The sequence below is a fragment of the Quercus lobata genome, chromosome 1 (genome assembly GCF_001633185.2).
Source record: "Quercus lobata isolate SW786 chromosome 1, ValleyOak3.0 Primary Assembly, whole genome shotgun sequence".
Lineage (NCBI taxonomy): Eukaryota > Viridiplantae > Streptophyta > Magnoliopsida > Fagales > Fagaceae > Quercus > Quercus lobata.
In genome coordinates, this window is record NC_044904.1 from 44,572,849 (window position 1) to 44,595,227 (window position 22,379).

Consider the following 22,379-nt stretch of genomic DNA (forward strand, 5'->3'; position numbering starts at 1 on the left):
TCTTATTTGATCAGGGTTAACTTCTATACCTCTGTGGGTCACCATATAGCCTAAGAATTTTCCTGATCCCACTCCAAATGAACATTTGGATGTGTTCAGTCGTAGTTTGTACTTTCTCAGAATTTGAAAGACATCGCCGAGGTCTCTGATGTGGTCGGCCACCAATTTGCTTTTTACCACCATGTCATCTATATACACTTCAACGCTCTTGCCCATCTGCTGTTCAAACATCCTAGTCATCATCATTTGATAGGTCGACCTGGCATTCTTCAAGCCGAAGGGCATCACTTTATAATGATAGTTTCTGACTGGGGTGACAAAAGCAGTTTTTTCTTGGTCTTCGGCAGTCAGGGATATCTGATGGTAACCCTGAAAGGCGTCCAAAAAACTCATTCGGGGGTGTCCGACAGTCGAATCTACCAATCGGTTTATCCGTGGCATGGGGAAAGGATCCTTCAGGCAGGCCTTGTTTAGGTCCATGAAGTCTACGTAGACCCGCCATTTCCCGCTCTTCTTTTTTACCACGACTGTGTTGGCTAACCATTCGGGGTAGAATACTTCTTTGATAGCCCCTACTTTCTTCAATTTTGCGACCTTTTCTCTCACAGCGTCTGCATGTTCTTTTGACGATCGCCGAGGAGGTTGCTTCTTAGGCATTATAGCCGGGTTAACATTAAGGTGATGGCAGATGAGATCTGAGTCAACCCTGGGGGCCTCATAGGGATCCCAAGCGAATACGTCCACATTCTGTCGGAGAAAATCAATTAGTGTTGACTTCTCCTAGGGTGGTAATTCTGAGCCGATCTGAAAAAACCTCTCAGGGTCTGATCCGACAAGTACTTTCTCCAGATCCTCACAGCTCACCTCCATGGTTGGTCCTCCACCACCCGCAGTTAGGACCGGGATCATTAATTGCTATAAGCCGTTGTCGGCTAAGGTGGAAGGTTCACTATTTGGTCGTCGTGAGATTGCCGACACCATTCATTGCCTAGCCATTCCTTGGTTCCCTATTATTTCTTTGACTTGACCTCCTGACGGATACTTCACTTTTTGGTACAAGGTTGATGGCACAGCCCCTAGTGCATGAAGCCACGGTCGGGCCACGATAGCTGTGTAGGGGGAGTACGCATCTACCACAATGAAGTTCACCTCCACCATGTTTGAGTCTGTTTGCACAGGCAACCTAATCATGCCTTTCGGGGTGACGGTTTTTCCTTCAAAGTTAACCAGAGGGGAATCGTATGGTGACAGGTCTTCTGGCTTCAAGTTCAACCCTTTATACAAGTCAGGGTACATTACTTCCACGGCGCTACCTTGATCAACTAACACCCTTTTCACGTCATAACCTCCAATTCTGAGCGTGACGACTAGGGCATCATCGTGGGGTTGAAGGGTTCCTTGTTTGTCCTCCTCCGAGAACCCAATTAAGGGCGTGGCAATCACTCTGGCTCTCTTGGATTCCCTATCGTCCGGCTCAGTCGGGAACCTGCCCACTGACATTACTCTGAAAGGGCTAGAACCGGTCCTTCCAGGTGCGGCAAGAATGACATTTATTGTGCCAATGGGTAGCCTCAATGTACTTTGTCTGGTTTCGATATTTGACTGTTCCTGCCATCCTTCAGGGCGATGCAACAGATGCCTCAACTTCCTTTCTCGGACAAGCCGGTCTAAATGGTTTTTCAGATTCCTGCAATCATCGGTGGTGTGACCTGGCTCTTGGTGGTACGCGCAATACAAATTCTGATTACGTTTCGAGGGGTCACCTGCCATCCTGTTCAGCCATTGAAAGAAAGGTTCGCACTTCACCTTCTCTAGGATCTTGTGTAATGGTTCTCGGAACACAGCATGGACTGCCTGAGCCCCAGTGGATCCAAACTGTTCCGCGTAGTCTCTTCTCGGCCTGTTACTGCTGTTAAAGCGATCCGACCTGAAGTCCCTCCTCTCCTGAGGGACAACCTTCGCTTTACCTTTCCCCATCTGCTGGTTCTCCTCGACCCTTTTGTACTTGTCAATTTTGTCCATGAGTTGGCGCACGCTGGTGACTAGCTTCCCAGTGAGGGACTTTCTTAAGCCATGCTCTGTCGGTAGGCCCCTTTTGAACGTACTAATGGCGACGTCATCGTAATTTCCTTCAATCTCATTATACATTTCTCAGTACCTGTCTGAGTAGTCCTTCAGTGTCTCCCCTTCCCGCATGGACAAGGATAGGAGGGAATCTAAGGGCCGAGGGACTCTACTGCTGGTAATGAAGCGGGAACCAAAAGCCTGTGTCAACTGTTTAAAGGAATCTATGGAATTCGGCTTGAGGGCATCAAACCATCTCATCGCCATAGGTCCCAAGCTGGACGGAAACACCTTACACATTAACGCCTCATCCCTAGAATGGACGGCCATCCTCTGATTAAATTGGCTTACATGCTCTACTGGGTCAGTCCGACCATTGTATATGGCAAACGTTGGTTGATGGAACCACCGAGGAAGCTCTGCCCTCTCTATTCTACGCGTGAAAGGCGATTGGGAGTTGCGATCCAGGGCCTTACTCATGGCATCGTTGGCCAGGCCTTGGTAAGATAGGCTTTTGTGGCCGCGTTTGCAAGGCCGCTCTTCCTCGTAGGAAAAAGTCTCACTCGGAGGGGTTCTTGATCTCCGCCTGTATTCGTTATCCTCATCACTGCTAGTGTCCGAGCCGGGTGAAGGACGTTTTCACTGCGCTCGGTGCAGCTTCTTCTTCAAATCATCAATCTCTTGCTGTAGAGCCTTTCGATCGTTTTGCTTATGGGATGCATGACCTTTCCCTTTCGAGCGGCTTCTACTCGTATGAGAGGTGTTCACACTACCCTCTCGTTGCTTATCTTGGTCTTTCTCTCGTTCGAGATTCAAAAAATTGTCCTACCGTTGGGAATCTGCACGTTCGGTTTGGCGCGGACCTGATCCTTCCATTTCTTACAGTTTCACTTGTCGAGATACAAGTTCTCCCCACAGACGGCGCCAATTGTAGGGGTGGTTTTTGGGGCCCAGGCCCAGCAAGTAAGTGGTTCTGGCCCAAAAGACCCTAGACAATGAATTTGTAGAGAGCGGGTTACAGAACTAGGGCTGGACGAAGTGAACGTTAGTTAGTTGTATGCCATGCAACAGTCTGAACGTGAGAATATTTCATTTATGTTCATAGGATACCGGTCCGAGGAGACGTATAAGTGCACCTCTTGCTCTGATTAAAGACTACAGAATTCTTTAATCTCTCACTCTCTTTTTTCCCTCTAAATTTTTCGATCCCTTTTTCATGGGGATTTCCTTCTCTTATATAGCCTCATTAGATTGATAAGAACCTTACACTTGTTAACCATCTGGACCCTCACTTAAGTGCCTGTCCCATCGGATATCCACCTTATCTTTCTGTGAGTTGCATTGGGCAATGTAACACTGTTCGTCTGTCTTCTCCACATTAATGCGGCTAGGAAAGTAGCTCCCTTGCATTTAATGCGGCAGTTGTGGCTGCCCCCTGGACGTCTTATCTTTTCTTCTTCCTTCCTACTTTTTGGGACCTACTCTTATTACCAATATTTGTTTGGAATGACTCCTTATTATGGATAGGGTGCATGTTGAGCTTGTATTTGGCGCGTCCGAGGAGACACTCCTCCTCAGACGTCTCCTTTAAATAAGTTTGGACTTATTAGAGTTGGGCTAGCATTTGTTTTGGCGGCCCATTTCTCCCTTTGGTCGTATTTGGACCTTGTATAGGGCCCAAGGCCCATTGTTTGACTTGGGAATTTTACCCCTACAAAAAGCATTGAGGAGTATAAGGCTAACCAAATAAATTACCAAATGCTATCGAAAGAAAATATATAAATAATGTTATAGATTTTTTTTTAGAAGAAGAAAGAAAAAAAAATGCTATATATAGAGGATAGATTAAATGCATTGTTTCTATTATTTAATAATAATAAAAATTCATTCTTAAGGTTTTAAAAAAATGCTACTAATTGCTTTTCCTAAATTTTTTGTTTTTTTAAAAGGGTAAGATTAAGACTTGGTCACGTAGTCTGATGGGTAGGTGGGAATAAGAGCATCCACATCAGTAGATGTAAAACTTTGCAAAATATAAAAAGCAACAAATTTTACACATTTTGCCCCAAAAATCTTCCACATCAGTCTTTCTAAAACTATGTAGATTTACACATGTGCTACAGTAATCGTGCATATATGTTTCACATTTCGCACTTTTTTCTCTCTCTTCTCCATTCACAATGAACTCAATCTCAAACTTTTCCTCTCCTCATTTTCTTTTTCCTCAGATACACACAAACACACCCACACACAAAACACACAAACACATCCACACAGACAAATCAACACAGAGATACACAAACACATTCACATGGACAAACCAACAGAGAGACAGATCAGTGGTGGTGTTGGTCGCTTGTGGATTGGTGGATCGATGCTGGTGGCACTAGATCAAAGTTCATGGGTCAACAGAAATGGGTCTGGATGCTTGTGGATCGATGTTGGCGGTGGAGATCGGTGCTTGTGGATCAACGGGAATGGGTTTTTTTGCTTGTGGATTGGTGCTTATGGGTTGACTGGGATGAGTCTTTGCATGTGCATCTGTCATTGTGGGTCGGCACTTGTGGCGGAGATGGATGCTTGAGGCGGTTTAAGGGTCGAACACAAGTAGAGGAGATTTGACCAAGAGGGTGGAGATTAGACCGAGAGGGAGAGGAGATCTAAGTAACGGATTGTCTATAAAGGTCTATGTTTAGAAATGGGTATAGAGAGAGAGCAACAAAAAATCTGTGTTCAGAAATGGGAATAGAGAGAAAGCAACAAAAAATCCGTGTTCAGAAATGGGTAGAGAGAGAGAGAGAGAGAGAGAGAGAGAGAGAGAGAGAGAGAGTATCTATGTACAAAAAGGTAAAAGGATAATTGAGAGAAATAATAAAAAAAGTGAGAAAATTGATTATTTAAATAAAATAGATTGTAGCATAGATGGACTGATGTGGATGATTTTGAGAAGTGGGTATGTAAAATAGAAAAAGTAGGTTTTAAATGTAAAATAGATAGAAAATTTTAGCCGGACTGATGCGAATGCTCTAAGACCGAGAATCAAAAACTTAGTTCCAAACTTATAACTTATAAGAATCTCGTGCTGGAGATAGACAATAAGAAAAGGGTGAAACCAACTCAGGGTGATAAGTATTGGGTATTTTGTAAACTTATAACTTGTTGTTGTGAATGTAACATTACTCTACTTTTTTCTCTAAAAAAAGAAAGAAAGAAAAAAAAATGCATTACTCTACTTTTGTTGAACCTAAATTCTTTAGATTCTCAAGTCATGGTTTTCAATAACTTTTTGTAAGGTAGACTAAATAGGTTAGTTTTAAAAAGAATTATATTATATTATATTATTTATAGATATATTTGCAAGTATATATTTTTTGTTTTGCAAGTCAAAGTGTTCATATAAAGAGCCTGAGCTGCATGTTGGGTCGCTACTGAATTCTCATGTTAGCTAACCCTTACTGAGCTTTGTTAGTTTCTCTTTTTTCTTTTTCTTTTTTCTTTTTTTTTTCTTTTTTCTTCTTCTTTTCTTTTTTCTTACTTTTCAATAAGTTGGTTTTACCCATTGGAGGAGCAATACAAGCTTTAATTCATTTTTTTGAAGGATCTAACTTTTAGTTTTAAATAGTATTTCTTTCTATTTTAACTTTTAGTTTTAAATACTATTACTTTCTATTTTAATAGTTATGTGATTAACTCAGTAGAAGTTTTGTACTTAAGAATCAATTGATGTGAGTTGGAAGCTTTAGTGTCATCAAAGATTTTGCAATTATGAACTTGTGGTATTTAGTATTTTAATAATTAATGGTTTTGTCATCCCTTGAAGAAAAAATGTTAGATGTTTTTAATATCAAGTATCGAATAAATGAAATTTTGTACACACATTTGTGAGAGAGCATGACGTCGACCCACTTATAACAACCCTCTTTGTTACATGATTTGTCACATGAACTTTGTCAATTCTAAAATTTAATATTTCTGCCTAATATGTTAAAGAATATAAAATGTGTTATTAATAAGCCCATATGTAAACTCTCTCTCTCTCTCTCAACACAAAACAGCAAATTACCATAATTTCTTCCTATCTTAGTCTCTCTCTACCTACAAAATGAAGCCCAAGTAGTGACTTGCCTACTTCTGACAAGTCAGATTGGGCTCCTAATTGGATTAGATTGACTTAAGATGGGCTTAGCTATAATCTTGATCGATAGATTGCAAGAATTGGATTTTTGTTGAAACATTATAGAATTAACTAGTCGCTAACCCGTGCGATGCACGGGAAAGCTACGAATTTTTTCCAAATGATGTGACATTAGGTTTTGGAATTTAGCATTGATTCTCTGGTAGCACATTCTTAATTTTCAATTTAATTTATTTGATGTCTTCCACTAAATATTGAATGCATTCATTATATTTAAAAAATGTTGAAGTTTAGATATTGTTTTTGAATTCCTCTTGATTTTAAAGACACAACTATTGAATCTGAACAACATACCAATGCAAATATCAATCACTTAAAATTGAAAATAAATTATTTAAACATGATAAGTTACAATTCAAATTAAGTCTCATGAGTTTTTTAAATGTAAAGAGAATACTACAATATTTATAAATGAAATGTATATAGACAAACAATTAACGCTATGGTAAAAGAAATCCTCAAATAACTAAATATAAGAGTTTAATTCCTCTATGTTTCAATTTAAAACCAAATTGTGCATAAAGGCAACAAAATTTCCTTTGTTCCAATACGTCTCTAGTATCAAAATCACAAATTCATTAAAACCAAATTGTGCATAGAAAATCTTAGAGATAGAAAGACAACTTTAAAGTTTTTTTTGTATCTTCTTCCTTTGTTGCTTTGTAGTTGTCCCTAAATATGCCCTTTTATTTTCCTTGAGTACAGATGTTGGTGTGAGCTGCACATTGGTTTGAACATCAAGTTTTTGAAATGTTGTACAATCACCATCTTCTTCAATTGATAAGTTGTTGCTACATTCATTTGAAGAATCACTGATGTAAACCTAGCAATAGAACAGGTTGAGGAATGTATTACAACACATACATTTTAAATATCATATTTGTAATTTTGCTAAATTAAATAATACTTACTTCTGTCATTTTATCAAGCTGAATTGCTTTGTCAGTTTCTTCAAAAGAGTCGAAAAGTTTCTTGATAGTGAAGAATTCCCATCCATAGTTGAGATTATAGTTATTTAGTTGTATTTGGAAAACAAATTGTTTTCCTTTTAGATTTTCTATTTGCACAGGAAGGATGACTTCATCGGGCTCCTAATAAAAGTAACACTTTTCAAATTGTACACTGAAATAAAGTAGTAAATATTAAATACTAATTTTATATTCGACTTTCTCACCTCTAAAGATTTATTCAAAAGGTCTTTGGCTGATATGTTGAGTAATTTTTCTGCTTCTGAATCAAATAAAATGAATGTGGCCATTCCTGAGCTATCTTTAACCTTTAATTGAATTCTATACCTGATAAAAGAAATGACATATATAACGTTAATATCATATTATTTGTTGTGTATTTTAATATAAAAATTAAACATTTTCATTTTGTGTACCTTGGGATTGGGAAGCATGCCTTTTTGTTGCAATTGTCGCACCATAAAAATTCATCTTTTGAGTTTACCTTTCTACGACATACTTCGCAAGAGATAAAGTACCAACCATGACGATCTATGTCAATGTTTATAATCTTTCCTTCACAGGTAAAGATTGTTTCCTAGAAATTGAATTTAATATGAATCAATTTATAATTTTATAGTTAAATTTTGTAAAAGCAAGTCTAAAGTACATAAAGCAATGTTAAGGACACAATGTTATTGTTGAAGGTATATTTTTTTCTTACCTTATTATCAGAGTCACACATAACTTCTTTGATTTCAGTTATGGTTCTTCTATTGATGTTCATCTCTTCTTCAATTGATACTTGTGGTTTGAATTGCTTGGGCATTTGTACTATTGGTTGGTTATTTTCCACCAGCCTATTATATTACATAAAGATATTAGACATGGTATTGTAGACTGTAAATATTTTAAAAATGTGAATCCAAAATAAAGCACTTACTGATCTTTGAATTCAGCAGTCTCAGGAATGTCCAAATCAATATAAACTCTTGTTCCACTTGTTGACGATAAGTTATACTCTCCTGGAATGCATAGGATTCATTAGGAAAAAAAATACATTGAAGTTTCAATGAAATGATTACTGTAATCAGTGAGAGGTCTAGATTAGAGGGCATAGTATGTTGTAGACATGTACAATATAGAGGTAAATAATCCAACTTTGCTATGGTAGATATAGATGCTAAAGATAATGACATTTGGGAAAATGTTTGTCACATTTTGAAAACCAATGGATCCTAAAAACCATGATCTTGAAATGGATTAAAAAGAAAAAAGAAAAGAAAAATCTCTTCCACCAATGAAAAATGTGAAGGGAGGGAATGAATCCCCCAACAGTAAGTTATGAACACCTTTTCAATTCTTATACATTGAAATGATTTTTCTCTGCTCAATAATTTAGAGACAACTATCTTGATTCATTGGATGTTTACATAATAATTTAGCCAAAATACTTTGTATTTCAAACAATTGGATGATTTCTTATGTAGTTTAGAAGATGGTTATAAAGAGAATTAGAAAAGAGAAATGAACTTGCCTTTAAAAGTTTTGACAGTCAAACATGTAGCAATTATGATAAAAGGGCCTGGATTTTCAGTAAAGAAGCTTTCCTCAACTTCATTTGCAATTGATCCCCAAAGTGTAAGCTTTATTTCATGTCCTCTGTCAAAAAATTTCAATGTTATAGTGTAAGTTCTTATAATATAAGTGCATGTGTTGGTTTATCAAAAATAAATAAATAAATAAAAAGTGCATGTATTGAAAATAATTTTTTTTTTTTTAAAAAGACATACTCTATAGTCATGACATTTATGTTTCTCATCAAGACATTTGATCCTTTGATGCAAGGTTGCTCAATCGGTCCAACACCAATCACATTTGCAATGATATCTAGGCATTAGAAAGTTGTGGATGTAATTATTTTCATATATAACAATAATATAATGCATAATTATTAATAAACTTAATATAACGCATAATATATATAGAGATACCTGATAGCTGGACATGTTTATTAACGCGTTCATGTATTTTATTGTAGTCAACAAATTCGAATTTATGACGCGGTATATCAACATCAACCTCCTTTATTTCCTTAATGCTAGTTTTCAATGTGAACATGATCTTGATGTCATTGTCTACTGGTCTATACAATGCATTGCCATCAACCACTTGAAAATGAGAGAGTTCATAAAATTTTCCTTCTTGCAGAAGAGGCTTGAACTTTTTAGCAATATTATTTTTAATGATTGCATGTATTGAATTATTCTGCAAGTAAAGTGCATCAGTTTTATATGATAATGAAGTTAAAAATAGAATTGATGCAGTTATACGTGAAGATGATAGAAATTATGTGGATCCAGATATTGTTACTGGGTTGATGGAAATGTTAGACCAGTGTAACCAATTGGTTAAATGTTTTAGAATGGTCAGGGACAGATTTGATGAATCAGATATACATAATGTCAGAATTCGTTTAATACGAAGTCGCAATTCTGGTGAAAGGCAATATGACTTACCTGTAATGTCTGAGATAGCTGCTCTTATTGTTGGAGATTTTAATATTGAAAGTTCTGATAGAGATATTATTGTTGAGAATCGAAGTTTAGGATTGCAACGTATAAATGGAACTCATCCAAGCTTTATGGCATTGCAATATCCATTACTTTTTCCATATGGTGAGGATGGGTATATGCTTGGTATACCTTATAGGAATTTGAATGGCAGCAATTCTAGAAAAAGGGAATCAATAACAATGAGAGAATACTATGCTTATAGGCTTCAACAACGCTTTCATGAGGGCAAGACATTGTTGCTTGGTAGGAGGCTTTTTCAACAATTTATAGTGGATGCATACACTTCTATCGAAGAAGAAAGACTACAATGGGTTAGATTCAATCAAAAAAAATTGAGGTCAGAGCTGTACTATGGTTTGAAAGATGCCGTTCTTCGTGGTGATACAGATCCCATTACCGTAGGCAAACGAATAGTCCTACCATCCTCATTTACTGGAAGTCCAAGGTACATGGTTCAAAATTATCAAGATGCAATGGCGATATGTAGATGGGCAGGTTACCCAGATTTATTTCTTACATTTACTTGCAATCCAAAATGGTCAGAAATCAATCATTCCTTAGAATTTATAGAAGGCTTAAAATATGAGGATCGGCCAGATATTGTAGCAAGGGTTTTTAAGATAAAATTAGATGAACTATTACATGATTTGAGGCATAAATCTCATTTTGGAAGAGTTATTGCTATTGTGTATACAATTGAATTCCAAAAAAGAGGACTCCCACATGCACATATTCTTCTATTCTTGGATCCAAAGGATAAGTGTCCAAGTCCAACAGACATTGATGGTATCATTATGGCTGAGATACCAGATCCAGATGACGATCCTGTTGCTAATGAAGCTGTAAAACAATTTATGATGCATGGGCCATGTGGATCTGCAAATCCGAAATCACCGTGCATGATGAATGGTAAATGTACGAAACATTTTCCGAAAAGATTTTATGAAGAAACAACAATTGATGAAGAAGGCTTTCCAGTATATAGAAGGAGAAATGATGGAAAAACAATAGAGAAGAACGGAATTCTTTTGGATAACCGATATGTTGTACCTTATAATGTAGATCTCTTGGTGAAGTACCAATCCCATTTGAATGTAGAATGGTGTAATAGATCTCGATCGATCAAATATTTGTTTAAATATATAAACAAGGGATCAGATAGAGCAACAGTTGTTGTAGAAGAGAATTTGCCAAATATTGGGAGTGATGGACAAGAAACCGAAATTGTTGTTGATGAGACAAAAGCATACTTAGATTGTAGATATATTTCAGCTTCTGAATCATGTTGGAGAATATTTGAATTTCCAATTCAGTTTCGATATCCACCTGTTGAAAGATTAAATTTTCATTTAGAAGACGAACATCCCATCATTTATCCGGAAAATACAAGCTTGGATAATGTTTTAAATATACCTGGTATTGAAGAAACAAAGTTTACAGAATGGATGAAAACAAATGAGGCTTTTGAAGATGCTCGAGAGTTGACTTATGCTGAATTTCCTACAAAATGGGTATGGCATAGTAATGATAAGCAATGGCAAAGAAGGAAATCTAAATATTGTATTGGAAGAGTGTACTACGCACATCCTTCAAGTGGTGAAAGGTTTTATTTGAGAATGTTGCTTAACATTGTCAAAGGTCCAAGAAACTTTAAAGAATTAAAGACTATAAATGATGTTACTTATCCAACTTATAAGGAAGCCTGTTATGCACTTGGACTTCTTGATGACGACAAAGAATGGCATGATTCCCTAATTGAAGCTTCGAATTGGGCCAGTGGGCAACAATTGCGTCAACTATTTGTTACAATGCTATTGTTCTGTGAGGTAGCTGATCCATTAAGTCTTTGGGAATCCAATTGGAAACTGATTACAGAAGATATACTAAATAGGCAAAGGCGTATCCTCCAATTCCAAGAACTAATTTTATCAGATGACCAATTGAGAAATTATGGATTGTATGAAATCGAACAAATCCTCCAACAATATGGAAGATCACTTAGAGATTATCCACAAATGCCCCAGCCAAATATGGATCTTATTCAGAATGGGAATAGACTTATTCAAGAAGAAATGTCGTATGATGTATCAAGTCTGATAAGAGAACATGAGATCCTAATTTCTGGCCTAAACAATGAACAGAGTATAATCTACAATTCTATAATGGAAGCTGTTGTTACTGAAAGAGGGGGAATGTTTTTTGTCTATGGACATGGTGGAACGGGTAAAACGTATCTTTATAGAACCATCCTGTCTGGTATAAGATCAAAAGGCAAAATTGCTCTTGCTGTTGCATCTTCAGGAATTGCTGCTTTGTTGCTTCCTGGTGGAAGGACTGCTCACTCAAGATTTCATATCCCAATTAATGTAAATGATGACTCTACCTGTGACATAAAGCAAAGAACACAAGCAGCGGAACTTCTCTCAAAAACAAGTATTATACTTTGGGATGAAGCACCGATGGCACATAGGAATTGTTTTGAAGCTGTTGACCGCACGTTACGAGATATACTACAAATTGAAGATCCTCAAAATGCTGAAAAACCTTTTGGTGGTAAAGTTGTAGTTCTAGGGGGTGATTTTCGACAAATACTTCCAGTTGTGAGAAAGGGAAGACGAGAAGATATAGTCCAATCCTCAATTAGCAAGTCATATCTATGGAATGATTGTAATGTCTTTAAACTCCAAACAAATATGAGGCTTCTACAGAACGGTATGAGTGGAATAGAAACATCATCTATAAAGGACTTTAGTGAGTGGATTCTTAAAATAGGTAATGGTGAATTGGGAGAAGGAGATGGGGATTACAACATTTCAATTCCAAGTGATTTGATTATCCAACCTTCAGAGAATCCAATGCAAGATATTATTGACAACACATATCCAGGTTTGGAAAATAAATACACAGATCCAAGTTACCTACAGGATAGGGCAATTCTTGCCCCTACAAATGAAGTTGTAGAAGAACTAAATGACTATATTGTGTCATCCTTAAATGGAGAAGTTCATGAATATCTAAGTTCAGATTCTATATGCAAGGCTTCTTCAAATGTTCCTGACCAAGATCTCCTGTATACTGTTGAATTTTTGAACACGTTGAGATTTCCAGGATTGCCAAACCATAAACTGACATTAAAAATAGGTTTGCCTGTAATGTTGCTTAGAAACTTGAATCAGAATGAAGGTCTTTGTAATGGAACAAGACTCATAATAACAAGATTGGCTACATGGGTGATAGAAGCAGAAATCATAACTGGCACTAATATAGGCAAACGTGTGTTCATTCCAAGAATAACATTATCTCCAAGTGATTCAAAATGGCCATTCGTTTTAAAGAGACGACAATTTCCAATTTCAGTGTGCTTTGCAATGACTATAAATAAAAGCCAAGGACAATCATTGAAACATGTTGGAGTGTATTTGCCAAAACCTGTTTTTAGTCATGGGCAATTGTACGTTGCAGTGTCTAGAGTTACAAGCAGAAATGGCCTAAAATTCCTCATCATTAACGATGACATTGAAAAAAAGTCTGAAACAAAAAATATTGTGTATAAAGAAGTTTTTACCAATCTTTGACTCAAGAAACCAACTAATAAAGGTAACATAATTTCATATATATATATATATATATATATATCTTTTTTCCTGTTTATCTTCTCCAAATTGATTTATGCACTTCGTATATGCTTACTGTTTTGTTAAATTTCATGTCTATAACATAATTGAATACAGGCTAATTACTATTTTCTATCTTTAATAAGCTAATTACTTTTTGATGTTTTTGTTATATTGCTTTGTTTTGTTTTATTCTATGCAGTATCTAAATCAAGTTGAGAATTTTTATAAACTTTCAAATTTATTAATCTATGCAGGTAGGGATCCAAGATGATGCAATATTCTCTCCTTAATCAGCTTTGTATAGACAAACACAAAGAAAATTGGAAAGTCAAGGTCAGAATATCAAGGATGTGGAATGCAATCAACTCAAAAAATAATGATATTATTAGTTTAGACATGATTTTAATCGATGAGCAGGTTTGTTTTTCTTCTATAGCTTTTAATATTGTTTGATCATTATATATACCATGAACTCTATCTATATAAAACTGATGCACTTTACTTGCAGAATAATTCAATACATGCAATCATTAAAAATAATATTGCTAAAAAGTTCAAGCCTCTTCTGCAAGAAGGAAAATTTTATGAACTCTCTCATTTTCAAGTGGTTGATGGCAATGCATTGTATAGACCAGTAGACAATGACATCAAGATCATGTTCACATTGAAAACTAGCATTAAGGAAATAAAGGAGGTTGATGTTGATATACCGCGTCATAAATTCGAATTTGTTGACTACAATAAAATACATGAACGCGTTAATAAACATGTCCAGCTATCAGGTATCTCTATATATATTATGCGTTATATTAAGTTTATTAATAATTATGCATTATATTATTGTTATATATGAAAATAATTACATCCACAACTTTCTAATGCCTAGATATCATTGCAAATGTGATTGGTGTTGGACCGATTGAGCAACCTTGCATCAAAGGATCAAATGTCTTGATGAGAAACATAAATGTCATGACTATAGAGTATGTCTTTTTAAAAAAAAAAAAAATTATTTTCAATACATGCACTTTTTATTTATTTATTTATTTTTGATAAACCAATACATGCACTTATATTATAAGAACTTACACTATAACATTGAAATTTTTTGACAGAGGACATGAAATAAAGCTTACACTTTGGGGATCAATTGCAAATGAAGTTGAGGAAAGCTTCTTTACTGAAAATCCAGGCCCTTTTATCATAATTGCTACATGTTTGACTGTCAAAACTTTTAAAGGCAAGTTCATTTCTCTTTTCTAATCTATATATATATATAAAACCGAAGCTTTTGAAGCTTCCACAATTTTCCACATCACCATTATTTTTTTTTTTTAATTCTTTTTATTTTATTTATTTAAGTTAAATTTTTTTTAAAGAGAATTAGCCCCGACTATTCTATATCTCTCCCGACTCCCCTCCCAACGCAGAAGAACTCTGTCAATCTTTAAATCTCTAACCTTCCCCCAAATCCTTAACCTCACGCATGAAATCCTAACACTATCACGCAGAAAGAGACCTAATGCAGAAGCACTCCATCTCTCACTCTAAATCTCTAACCTCTATGGGCTATGGCATTCCTACTACAACGTTTTCAAATATATTGATTGGATTGGCTCAATATATTCCGAGAATGGTCAGGAGCGAGACGTAACACCGAAATCCGATCCAGCATAAGCCAAGGAGGAGCAGAATGGGTGATGATTGTTGTGAACCTTTGCCATAGTCCGTTGCTGCAAAGAAGGGGTTGGGGCTAGGGCTCAGGCTATCTCTCTCGAAGCTGAGGAGGAGCCAAAGTTCTGAACCATTGTCACAGTCCCAAGGTAAGTTTAATTTATTAGCAAATTTGTAATTAAGCATATTCAGATCAGGGTTGGGTTTTTTTGTTTCTTTTATCTCTGTTTTGTTTTTTCTTTGCCACAGTCCGTTGGTGCGAAGAAAGGGCTGGGGCTGGAGCTGAGGTTGCCTTTCTCAAAGTGGAGGAGGAGCCAAAGTGAAAGCGATGATTTCTCTAAACCATTGTCACAGTCCCAAGATAAGTTTAATTATTTAGCAAATTTGTAATTAAGCATATTCAGATCAGGGTTAGGTTTTTTGTTTTTTTTTTTTTTTTAATCTCTGTTTTGTTTTTTGTTTCTTTTATCTCTGTTTTGTTTTCTCTATTTTGCTTTGTTGTGTTGGGTTTTTATGGATGAGCTACTCTTCGATGTTCCTGGCTCTGGAGAAATGCTTAATTGCCCATTGTTGCTTATTCAGGTAATGAATGCTTGAAATTCCATACATTTTAACAGTAACAGTTAAACCGAAGTGATTTGATCTGTTATTCATCGTTTTGTGTAGATGCCAAAGTTTTATTCGAGTAAACATACAATACCATAGACTGTAACATATAAATGAGTTATGTGGTTCAATTAAAAGGTTTAAAAGGTTTAAAATTGTTTGATTTAGACTTAAGTTTAAGTCATCTATAATCAAGTAAAACAACTTCTGTTTTAACATATTCTGACAATATATGTAAATGTTGGTTTGAATTGATTGGCTTAAATCATGCAGTTCTGTTCTTGATAGATTGCTTACATGGAAGATAGCTAAAGTTAAAGATCATTCTCATTGATGTTCACTTTCATTATGTGTTGTTTCTCTTACACGTACACAAGCTGTTTGATAAAATTCCTATGTGATTTTTTTTTTTTGGTTGTTCTAGAAGTCATAATACATGGAGAGTGGTAAGGAGGAAGATAAGTAGGGAATGTGATGCTGTGTTGTTGATTTAATAACCAAACTTACCTGCTTATGTGGTAACAAAAATACAAAGGTACCTACAAAAACCTCATTCCATGTTTTCAATTTTTAGGCACAAAGGAGCTTTGAGCCATATTGTAAATAGAAGGTGAAATATATCCTTTTAATTTGGAGTATGTACATGAAATATTTTAACTTCATATATATAAACAATTTTAACTTCTGTTTTAACATATTCTGACAATATATGTAAATGTTGGTTTGAATTGATTGGCTTAAATCATGCAATTCTGTTCTTGATAGATTGCTTACATGGAAGATAGCTAAAGTTAAAGATCATTCTCATTGATGTTCACTTTCATTATGTGTTGTTTCTCTTACACGTACACAAGCTGTTTGATAAAATTCCTATGTGATTTTTTTTTTTTGGTTGTTCTAGAAGTCATAATACATGGAGAGTGGTAAGGAGGAAGATAAGTAGGGAATGTGATGCTGTGTTGTTGATTTAATAACCAAACTTACCTGCTTATGTGGTAACAAAAATACAAAGGTACCTACAAAAACCTCATTCCATGTTTTCAATTTTTAGGCACAAAGGAGCTTTGAGCCATATTGTAAATAGAAGGTGAAATATATCCTTTTAATTTGGAGTATGTACATGAAATATTTTAACTTCATATATATAAACAATTTTAACTTCTGTTTTAACATATTCTGACAATATATGTAAATGTTGGTTTGAATTGATTGGCTTAAATCATGCAATTCTGTTCTTGATAGATTGCTTACATGGAAGATAGCTAAAGTTAAAGATCATTCTCATTGATGTTCACTTTCATTATGTGTTGTTTCTCTTACACGTACACAAGCTGTTTGATAAAATTCCTATGTGATTTTTTTTTTTTGGTTGTTCTAGAAGTCATAATACATGGAGAGTGGTAAGGAGGAAGATAAGTAGGGAATGTGATGCTGTGTTGTTGATTTAATAACCAAACTTACCTGCTTATGTGGTAACAAAAATACAAAGGTACCTACAAAAACCTCATTCCATGTTTTCAATTTTTAGGCACAAAGGAGCTTTGAGCCATATTGTAAATAGAAGGTGAAATATATCCTTTTAATTTGGAGTATGTACATGAAATATTTTAACTTCATAACCAAACTTACCTGTTCATGTGGTATAAAAAATACATAGGTACCTACAAAAACCTCATTCCATGTTTTCAATTTTTAGGCACAAAAGAGCTTTGAGCCATATTGTAAATAGAAGGTGAAACATATCCTTTTATTTAACTTCATAACCAAACTTACCTGTTTATGTGGTATCAAAAATACATAGGTACCTACAAAAATCCCATTCCATGTTTTCAATTTTTATGCACAATGGAGCTTTAAAGTTATCTTTTAATTTATTTAAAATATTGATTGAGTAGTTCTTTAAATTTGTGTTTCATACATTTAATGGATAATTGAGAATGTTAAAGATTTGATTCTTCATTTTAATTTAAACTTAAGTTTAATTTCTATTTTTCATTATGTAATTTAATGTTTCATATCAACAATTAATGAGGAAGAGAAAAAGAATAGTTTACATTCATATACAATAGCTTTCCCGTGCATCGCACGGGTTAGCGACTAGTTCTCTTTATAACCATCTTCTAAACTACATAAGAAATCATCCAATTGTTTGAAATACAAAGTATTTTGGCTAAATTATTATGTAAACATCCAATGAATCAAGATAGTTGTCTCTAAATTATTGAGCAGAGAAAAATCATTTCAATGTATAAGAATTGAAAAGGTGTTCATAACTTACTGTTGGGGGATTCATTCCCTCCCTTCACATTTTTCATTGGTGGAAGAGATTTTTCTTTTCTTTTTTCTTTTTAATCCATTTCAAGATCATGGTTTTTAGGATCCATTGGTTTTCAAAATGTGACAAACATTTTCCCAAATGTCATTATCTTTAGCATCTATATCTACCATAGCAAAGTTGGATTATTTACCTCTATATTGTACATGTCTACAACATACTATGCCCTCTAATCTAGACCTCTCACTGATTACAGTAATCATTTCATTGAAACTTCAATGTATTTTTTTTCCTAATGAATCCTATGCATTCCAGGAGAGTATAACTTATCGTCAACAAGTGGAACAAGAGTTTATATTGATTTGGACATTCCTGAGACTGCTGAATTCAAAGATCAGTAAGTGCTTTATTTTGGATTCACATTTTTAAAATATTTACAGTCTACAATACCATGTCTAATATCTTTATGTAATATAATAGGCTGGTGGAAAATAACCAACCAATAGTACAAATGCCCAAGCAATTCAAACCACAAGTATCAATTGAAGAAGAGATGAACATCAATAGAAGAACCATAACTGAAATCAAAGAAGTTATGTGTGACTCTGATAATAAGGTAAGAAAAAAATATACCTTCAACAATAACATTGTGTCCTTAACATTGCTTTATGTACTTTAGACTTGCTTTTACAAAATTTAACTATAAAATTATAAATTGATTCATATTAAATTCAATTTCTAGGAAACAATCTTTACCTGTGAAGGAAAGATTATAAACATTGACATAGATCGTCATGGTTGGTACTTTATCTCTTGCGAAGTATGTCGTAGAAAGGTAAACTCAAAAGATGAATTTTTATGGTGCGACAATTGCAACAAAAAGGCATGCTTCCCAATCCCAAGGTACACAAAATGAAAATGTTTAATTTTTATATTAAAATACACAACAAATAATATGATATTAACGTTATATATGTCATTTCTTTTATCAGGTATAGAATTCAATTAAAGGTTAAAGATAGCTCAGGAATGGCCACATTCATTTTATTTGATTCAGAAGCAGAAAAATTACTCAACATATCAGCCAAAGACCTTTTGAATAAATCTTTAGAGGTGAGAAAGTCGAATATAAAATTAGTATTTAATATTTACTACTTTATTTCAGTGTACAATTTGAAAAGTGTTACTTTTATTAGGAGCCCGATGAAGTCATCCTTCCTGTGCAAATAGAAAATCTAAAAGGAAAACAATTTGTTTTCCAAATACAACTAAATAACTATAATCTCAACTATGGATGGGAATTCTTCACTATCAAGAAACTTTTCGACTCTTTTGAAGAAACTGACAAAGCAATTCAGCTTGATAAAATGACAGAAGTAAGTATTATTTAATTTAGCAAAATTACAAATATGATATTTAAAATGTATGTGTTGTAATACATTCCTCAACCTGTTCTATTGCTAGGTTTACATCAGTGATTCTTCAAATGAATGTAGCAACAACTTATCAATTGAAGAAGATGGTGATTGTACAACATTTCAAAAACTTGATGTTCAAACCAATGTGCAGCTCACACCAACATCTGTACTCAAGGAAAATAAAAGGGCATATTTAGGGACAACTACAAAGCAACAAAGGAAGAAGATACAAAAAAAACTTTAAAGTTGTCTTTCTATCTCTAAGATTTTCTATGCACAATTTGGTTTTAATGAATTTGTGATTTTGATACTAGAGACGTATTGGAACAAAGGAAATTTTGTTGCCTTTATGCACAATTTGGTTTTAAATTGAAACATAGAGGAATTAAACTCTTATATTTAGTTATTTGAGGATTTCTTTTACCATAGCGTTAATTGTTTGTCTATATACATTTCATTTATAAATATTGTAGTATTCTCTTTACATTTAAAAAACTCATGAGACTTAATTTGAATTGTAACTTATCATGTTTAAATAATTTATTTTCAATTTTAAGTGATTGATATTTGCATTGGTATGTTGTTCAGATTCAATAGTTGTGTCTTTAAAATCAAGAGGAATTCAAAAACAATATCTAAACTTCAACATTTTTTAAATATAATGAATGCATTCAATATTTAGTGGAAGACATCAAATAAATTAAATTGAAAATTAAGAATGTGCTACCAGAGAATCAATGCTAAATTCCAAAACCTAATGTCACATCATTTGGAAAAAATTCGTAGCTTTCCCGTGCATCGCACGGGTTAGCGACTAGGTTATCCAAAAGAATTCCGTTCTTCTCTATTGTTTTTCCATCATTTCTCCTTCTATATACTGGAAAGCCTTCTTCATCAATTGTTGTTTCTTCATAAAATCTTTTCGGAAAATGTTTTGTACATTTACCATTCATCATGCACGGTGATTTCGGATTTGCAGATCCACATGGCCCATGCATCATAAATTGTTTTACAGCTTCATTAGCAACAGGATCGTCATCTGGATCTGGTATCTCAGCCATAATGATACCATCAATGTCTGTTGGACTTGGACACTTATCCTTTGGATCCAAGAATAGAAGAATATGTGCATGTGGGAGTCCTCTTTTTTGGAATTCAATTGTATACACAATAGCAATAACTCTTCCAAAATGAGATTTATGCCTCAAATCATGTAATAGTTCATCTAATTTTATCTTAAAAACCCTTGCTACAATATCTGGCCGATCCTTATATTTTAGGCCTTCTATAAATTCTAAGGAATGATTGATTTCTGACCATTTTGGATTGCAAGTAAATGTAAGAAATAAATCTGGGTAACCTGCCCATCTACATATCGCCATTGCATCTTGATAATTTTGAACCATGTACCTTGGACTTCCAGTAAATGAGGATGGTAGGACTATTCGTTTGCCTACGGTAATGGGATCTGTATCACCACGAAGAACGGCATCTTTCAAACCATAGTACAGCTCTGACCTCAATTTTTTTTGATTGAATCTAACCCATTGTAGTCTTTCTTCTTCGATAGAAGTGTATGCATCCACTATAAATTGTTGAAAAAGCCTCCTACCAAGCAACAATGTCTTGCCCTCATGAAAGCGTTGTTGAAGCCTATAAGCATAGTATTCTCTCATTGTTATTGATTCCCTTTTTCTAGAATTGCTGCCATTCAAATTCCTATAAGGTATACCAAGCATATACCCATCCTCACCATATGGAAAAAGTAATGGATATTGCAATGCCATAAAGCTTGGATGAGTTCCATTTATACGTTGCAATCCTAAACTTCGATTCTCAACAATAATATCTCTATCAGAACTTTCAATATTAAAATCTCCAACAATAAGAGCAGCTATCTCAGACATTACAGGTAAGTCATATTGCCTTTCACCAGAATTGCGACTTCGTATTAAACGAATTCTGACATTATGTATATCTGATTCATCAAATCTGTCCCTGACCATTCTAAAACATTTAACCAATTGGTTACACTGGTCTAACATTTCCATCAACCCAGTAACAATATCTGGATCCACATAATTTCTATCATCTTCACGTATAACTGCATCAATTCTATTTTTAACTTCATTATCAGTTTCATAAATATAAAGCTGTGCATACTTAGGTTTTTGGCCATGGACAGGAAGAAGTGATCCAATTCTATGATGAGTTTGACCATTTACACGAAACACATATGGACCAGAACCATTATTCACTGATCTATCAACATTACCCCCCAAAGAAGTGAAAGCAAAGAGAGAGTTGTAGATTCTTATCCCTAGTTGAAAGTTTATTGATCTCTCATCACTATTAATATTGAGTAAGTTTCCAAGAAAGGGTGGAGGTTCTTTCAATAGAGGGAGTTGAACTCTTCCTTCAGAACAGCACAAACTAAACTTCGGTTTTGTAGGCGTTTTTGACTTTACAGTTCTCTCTTCATACCAAAGTTGAGCTCTACAATGGTCACATACTATTGTTGGAGGTCCTAAATCCAATGGTTCCGTAAATTTTCCTACGACAACAAAAACAAAAATTCACTTTTTCTTCCTAATTTTAGAACTTTTTTGGGAGAACTAAAAAAATGTAACACTTACGTTGTTTTCTGCTTTCATCATTAATGCTATATTGTCTACGTCGAATACTCCTTTCAAATGGCTCGTCATCTCTTGTTCTTGTTTGGCCTAGGTTACATACTAATTATTAAGTTACATACTAATTATGAGTTTTTTAAAGAAAAATATTTGTTTAATATGTCAATATCATACCCCTTCTATTTCTCTTTTCAGATAAAATTAATCTTCGTCTCAATCTTGCATAGAAAGCAGAGTCCATGCTTGGGGAATAAACTAAAAGGAAAACATTCACAAAATTTTAATTCATAAATATAACTATATAGCAAAAACATATATTACAAATTAACAGTTACATGTTATAGAAAGGTGAAAAATTGAAGAAAAATATAGCA

The 22,379-nt window shown here is 34.6% G+C and overlaps 6 protein-coding genes across 6 annotated transcripts; 3 read left to right on the top strand and 3 right to left on the bottom strand.

Annotated features, from left to right (window-relative positions):
• Positions 1–981: 981 nt before the first annotated feature.
• LOC115954557 lies at positions 982–1,977 on the bottom strand. The gene has a single exon (XM_031072437.1). It carries the CDS (start codon positions 1,975–1,977, stop codon positions 982–984), a length of 996 nt encoding a protein of 331 aa, XP_030928297.1.
• Positions 1,978–6,800: 4,823 nt separating this feature from the next.
• LOC115954564 (replication protein A 70 kDa DNA-binding subunit D-like) lies at positions 6,801–9,429 on the bottom strand. The gene is made up of 9 exons (XM_031072451.1): positions 9,201–9,429; positions 9,000–9,096; positions 8,744–8,868; positions 8,150–8,231; positions 7,931–8,066; positions 7,644–7,804; positions 7,434–7,554; positions 7,171–7,350; positions 6,801–7,082 (listed from the first exon to the last, which is right to left on the bottom strand). Exons 1-9 carry the CDS (start codon positions 9,325–9,327, stop codon positions 6,885–6,887), a joined length of 1,227 nt encoding a protein of 408 aa, XP_030928311.1. The 5' UTR covers positions 9,328–9,429; the 3' UTR covers positions 6,801–6,884.
• Positions 9,430–9,631: 202 nt separating this feature from the next.
• Positions 9,632–13,357, top strand: LOC115954570. Its single transcript, XM_031072464.1, has one exon. The coding sequence runs from the start codon at positions 9,632–9,634 to the stop codon at positions 13,355–13,357; it is 3,726 nt and encodes a 1,241-aa protein (XP_030928324.1).
• Positions 13,300–14,662, top strand: LOC115954578 (replication protein A 70 kDa DNA-binding subunit-like). Its single transcript, XM_031072476.1, has 5 exons — positions 13,300–13,379; positions 13,654–13,816; positions 13,908–14,181; positions 14,286–14,382; positions 14,515–14,662. The coding sequence occupies exons 2-5, from the start codon at positions 13,667–13,669 to the stop codon at positions 14,660–14,662; spliced, it is 669 nt and encodes a 222-aa protein (XP_030928336.1). The 5' UTR covers positions 13,300–13,379; positions 13,654–13,666.
• A 3,611-nt stretch (positions 14,663–18,273) lies between these two features.
• On the top strand, positions 18,274–19,700 carry LOC115959210. Its single transcript, XM_031077561.1, has 6 exons — positions 18,274–18,351; positions 18,435–18,570; positions 18,697–18,857; positions 18,947–19,067; positions 19,151–19,330; positions 19,419–19,700. The coding sequence occupies exons 2-6, from the start codon at positions 18,466–18,468 to the stop codon at positions 19,614–19,616; spliced, it is 765 nt and encodes a 254-aa protein (XP_030933421.1). The 5' UTR covers positions 18,274–18,351; positions 18,435–18,465; the 3' UTR covers positions 19,617–19,700.
• A 384-nt stretch (positions 19,701–20,084) lies between these two features.
• On the bottom strand, positions 20,085–22,246 carry LOC115954586. Its single transcript, XM_031072489.1, has 3 exons — positions 22,180–22,246; positions 20,251–21,926; positions 20,085–20,126 (listed from the first exon to the last, which is right to left on the bottom strand). Exons 1-3 carry the CDS (start codon positions 22,244–22,246, stop codon positions 20,085–20,087), a joined length of 1,785 nt encoding a protein of 594 aa, XP_030928349.1.
• Between the last annotated feature and the right edge of the window lie 133 nt (positions 22,247–22,379).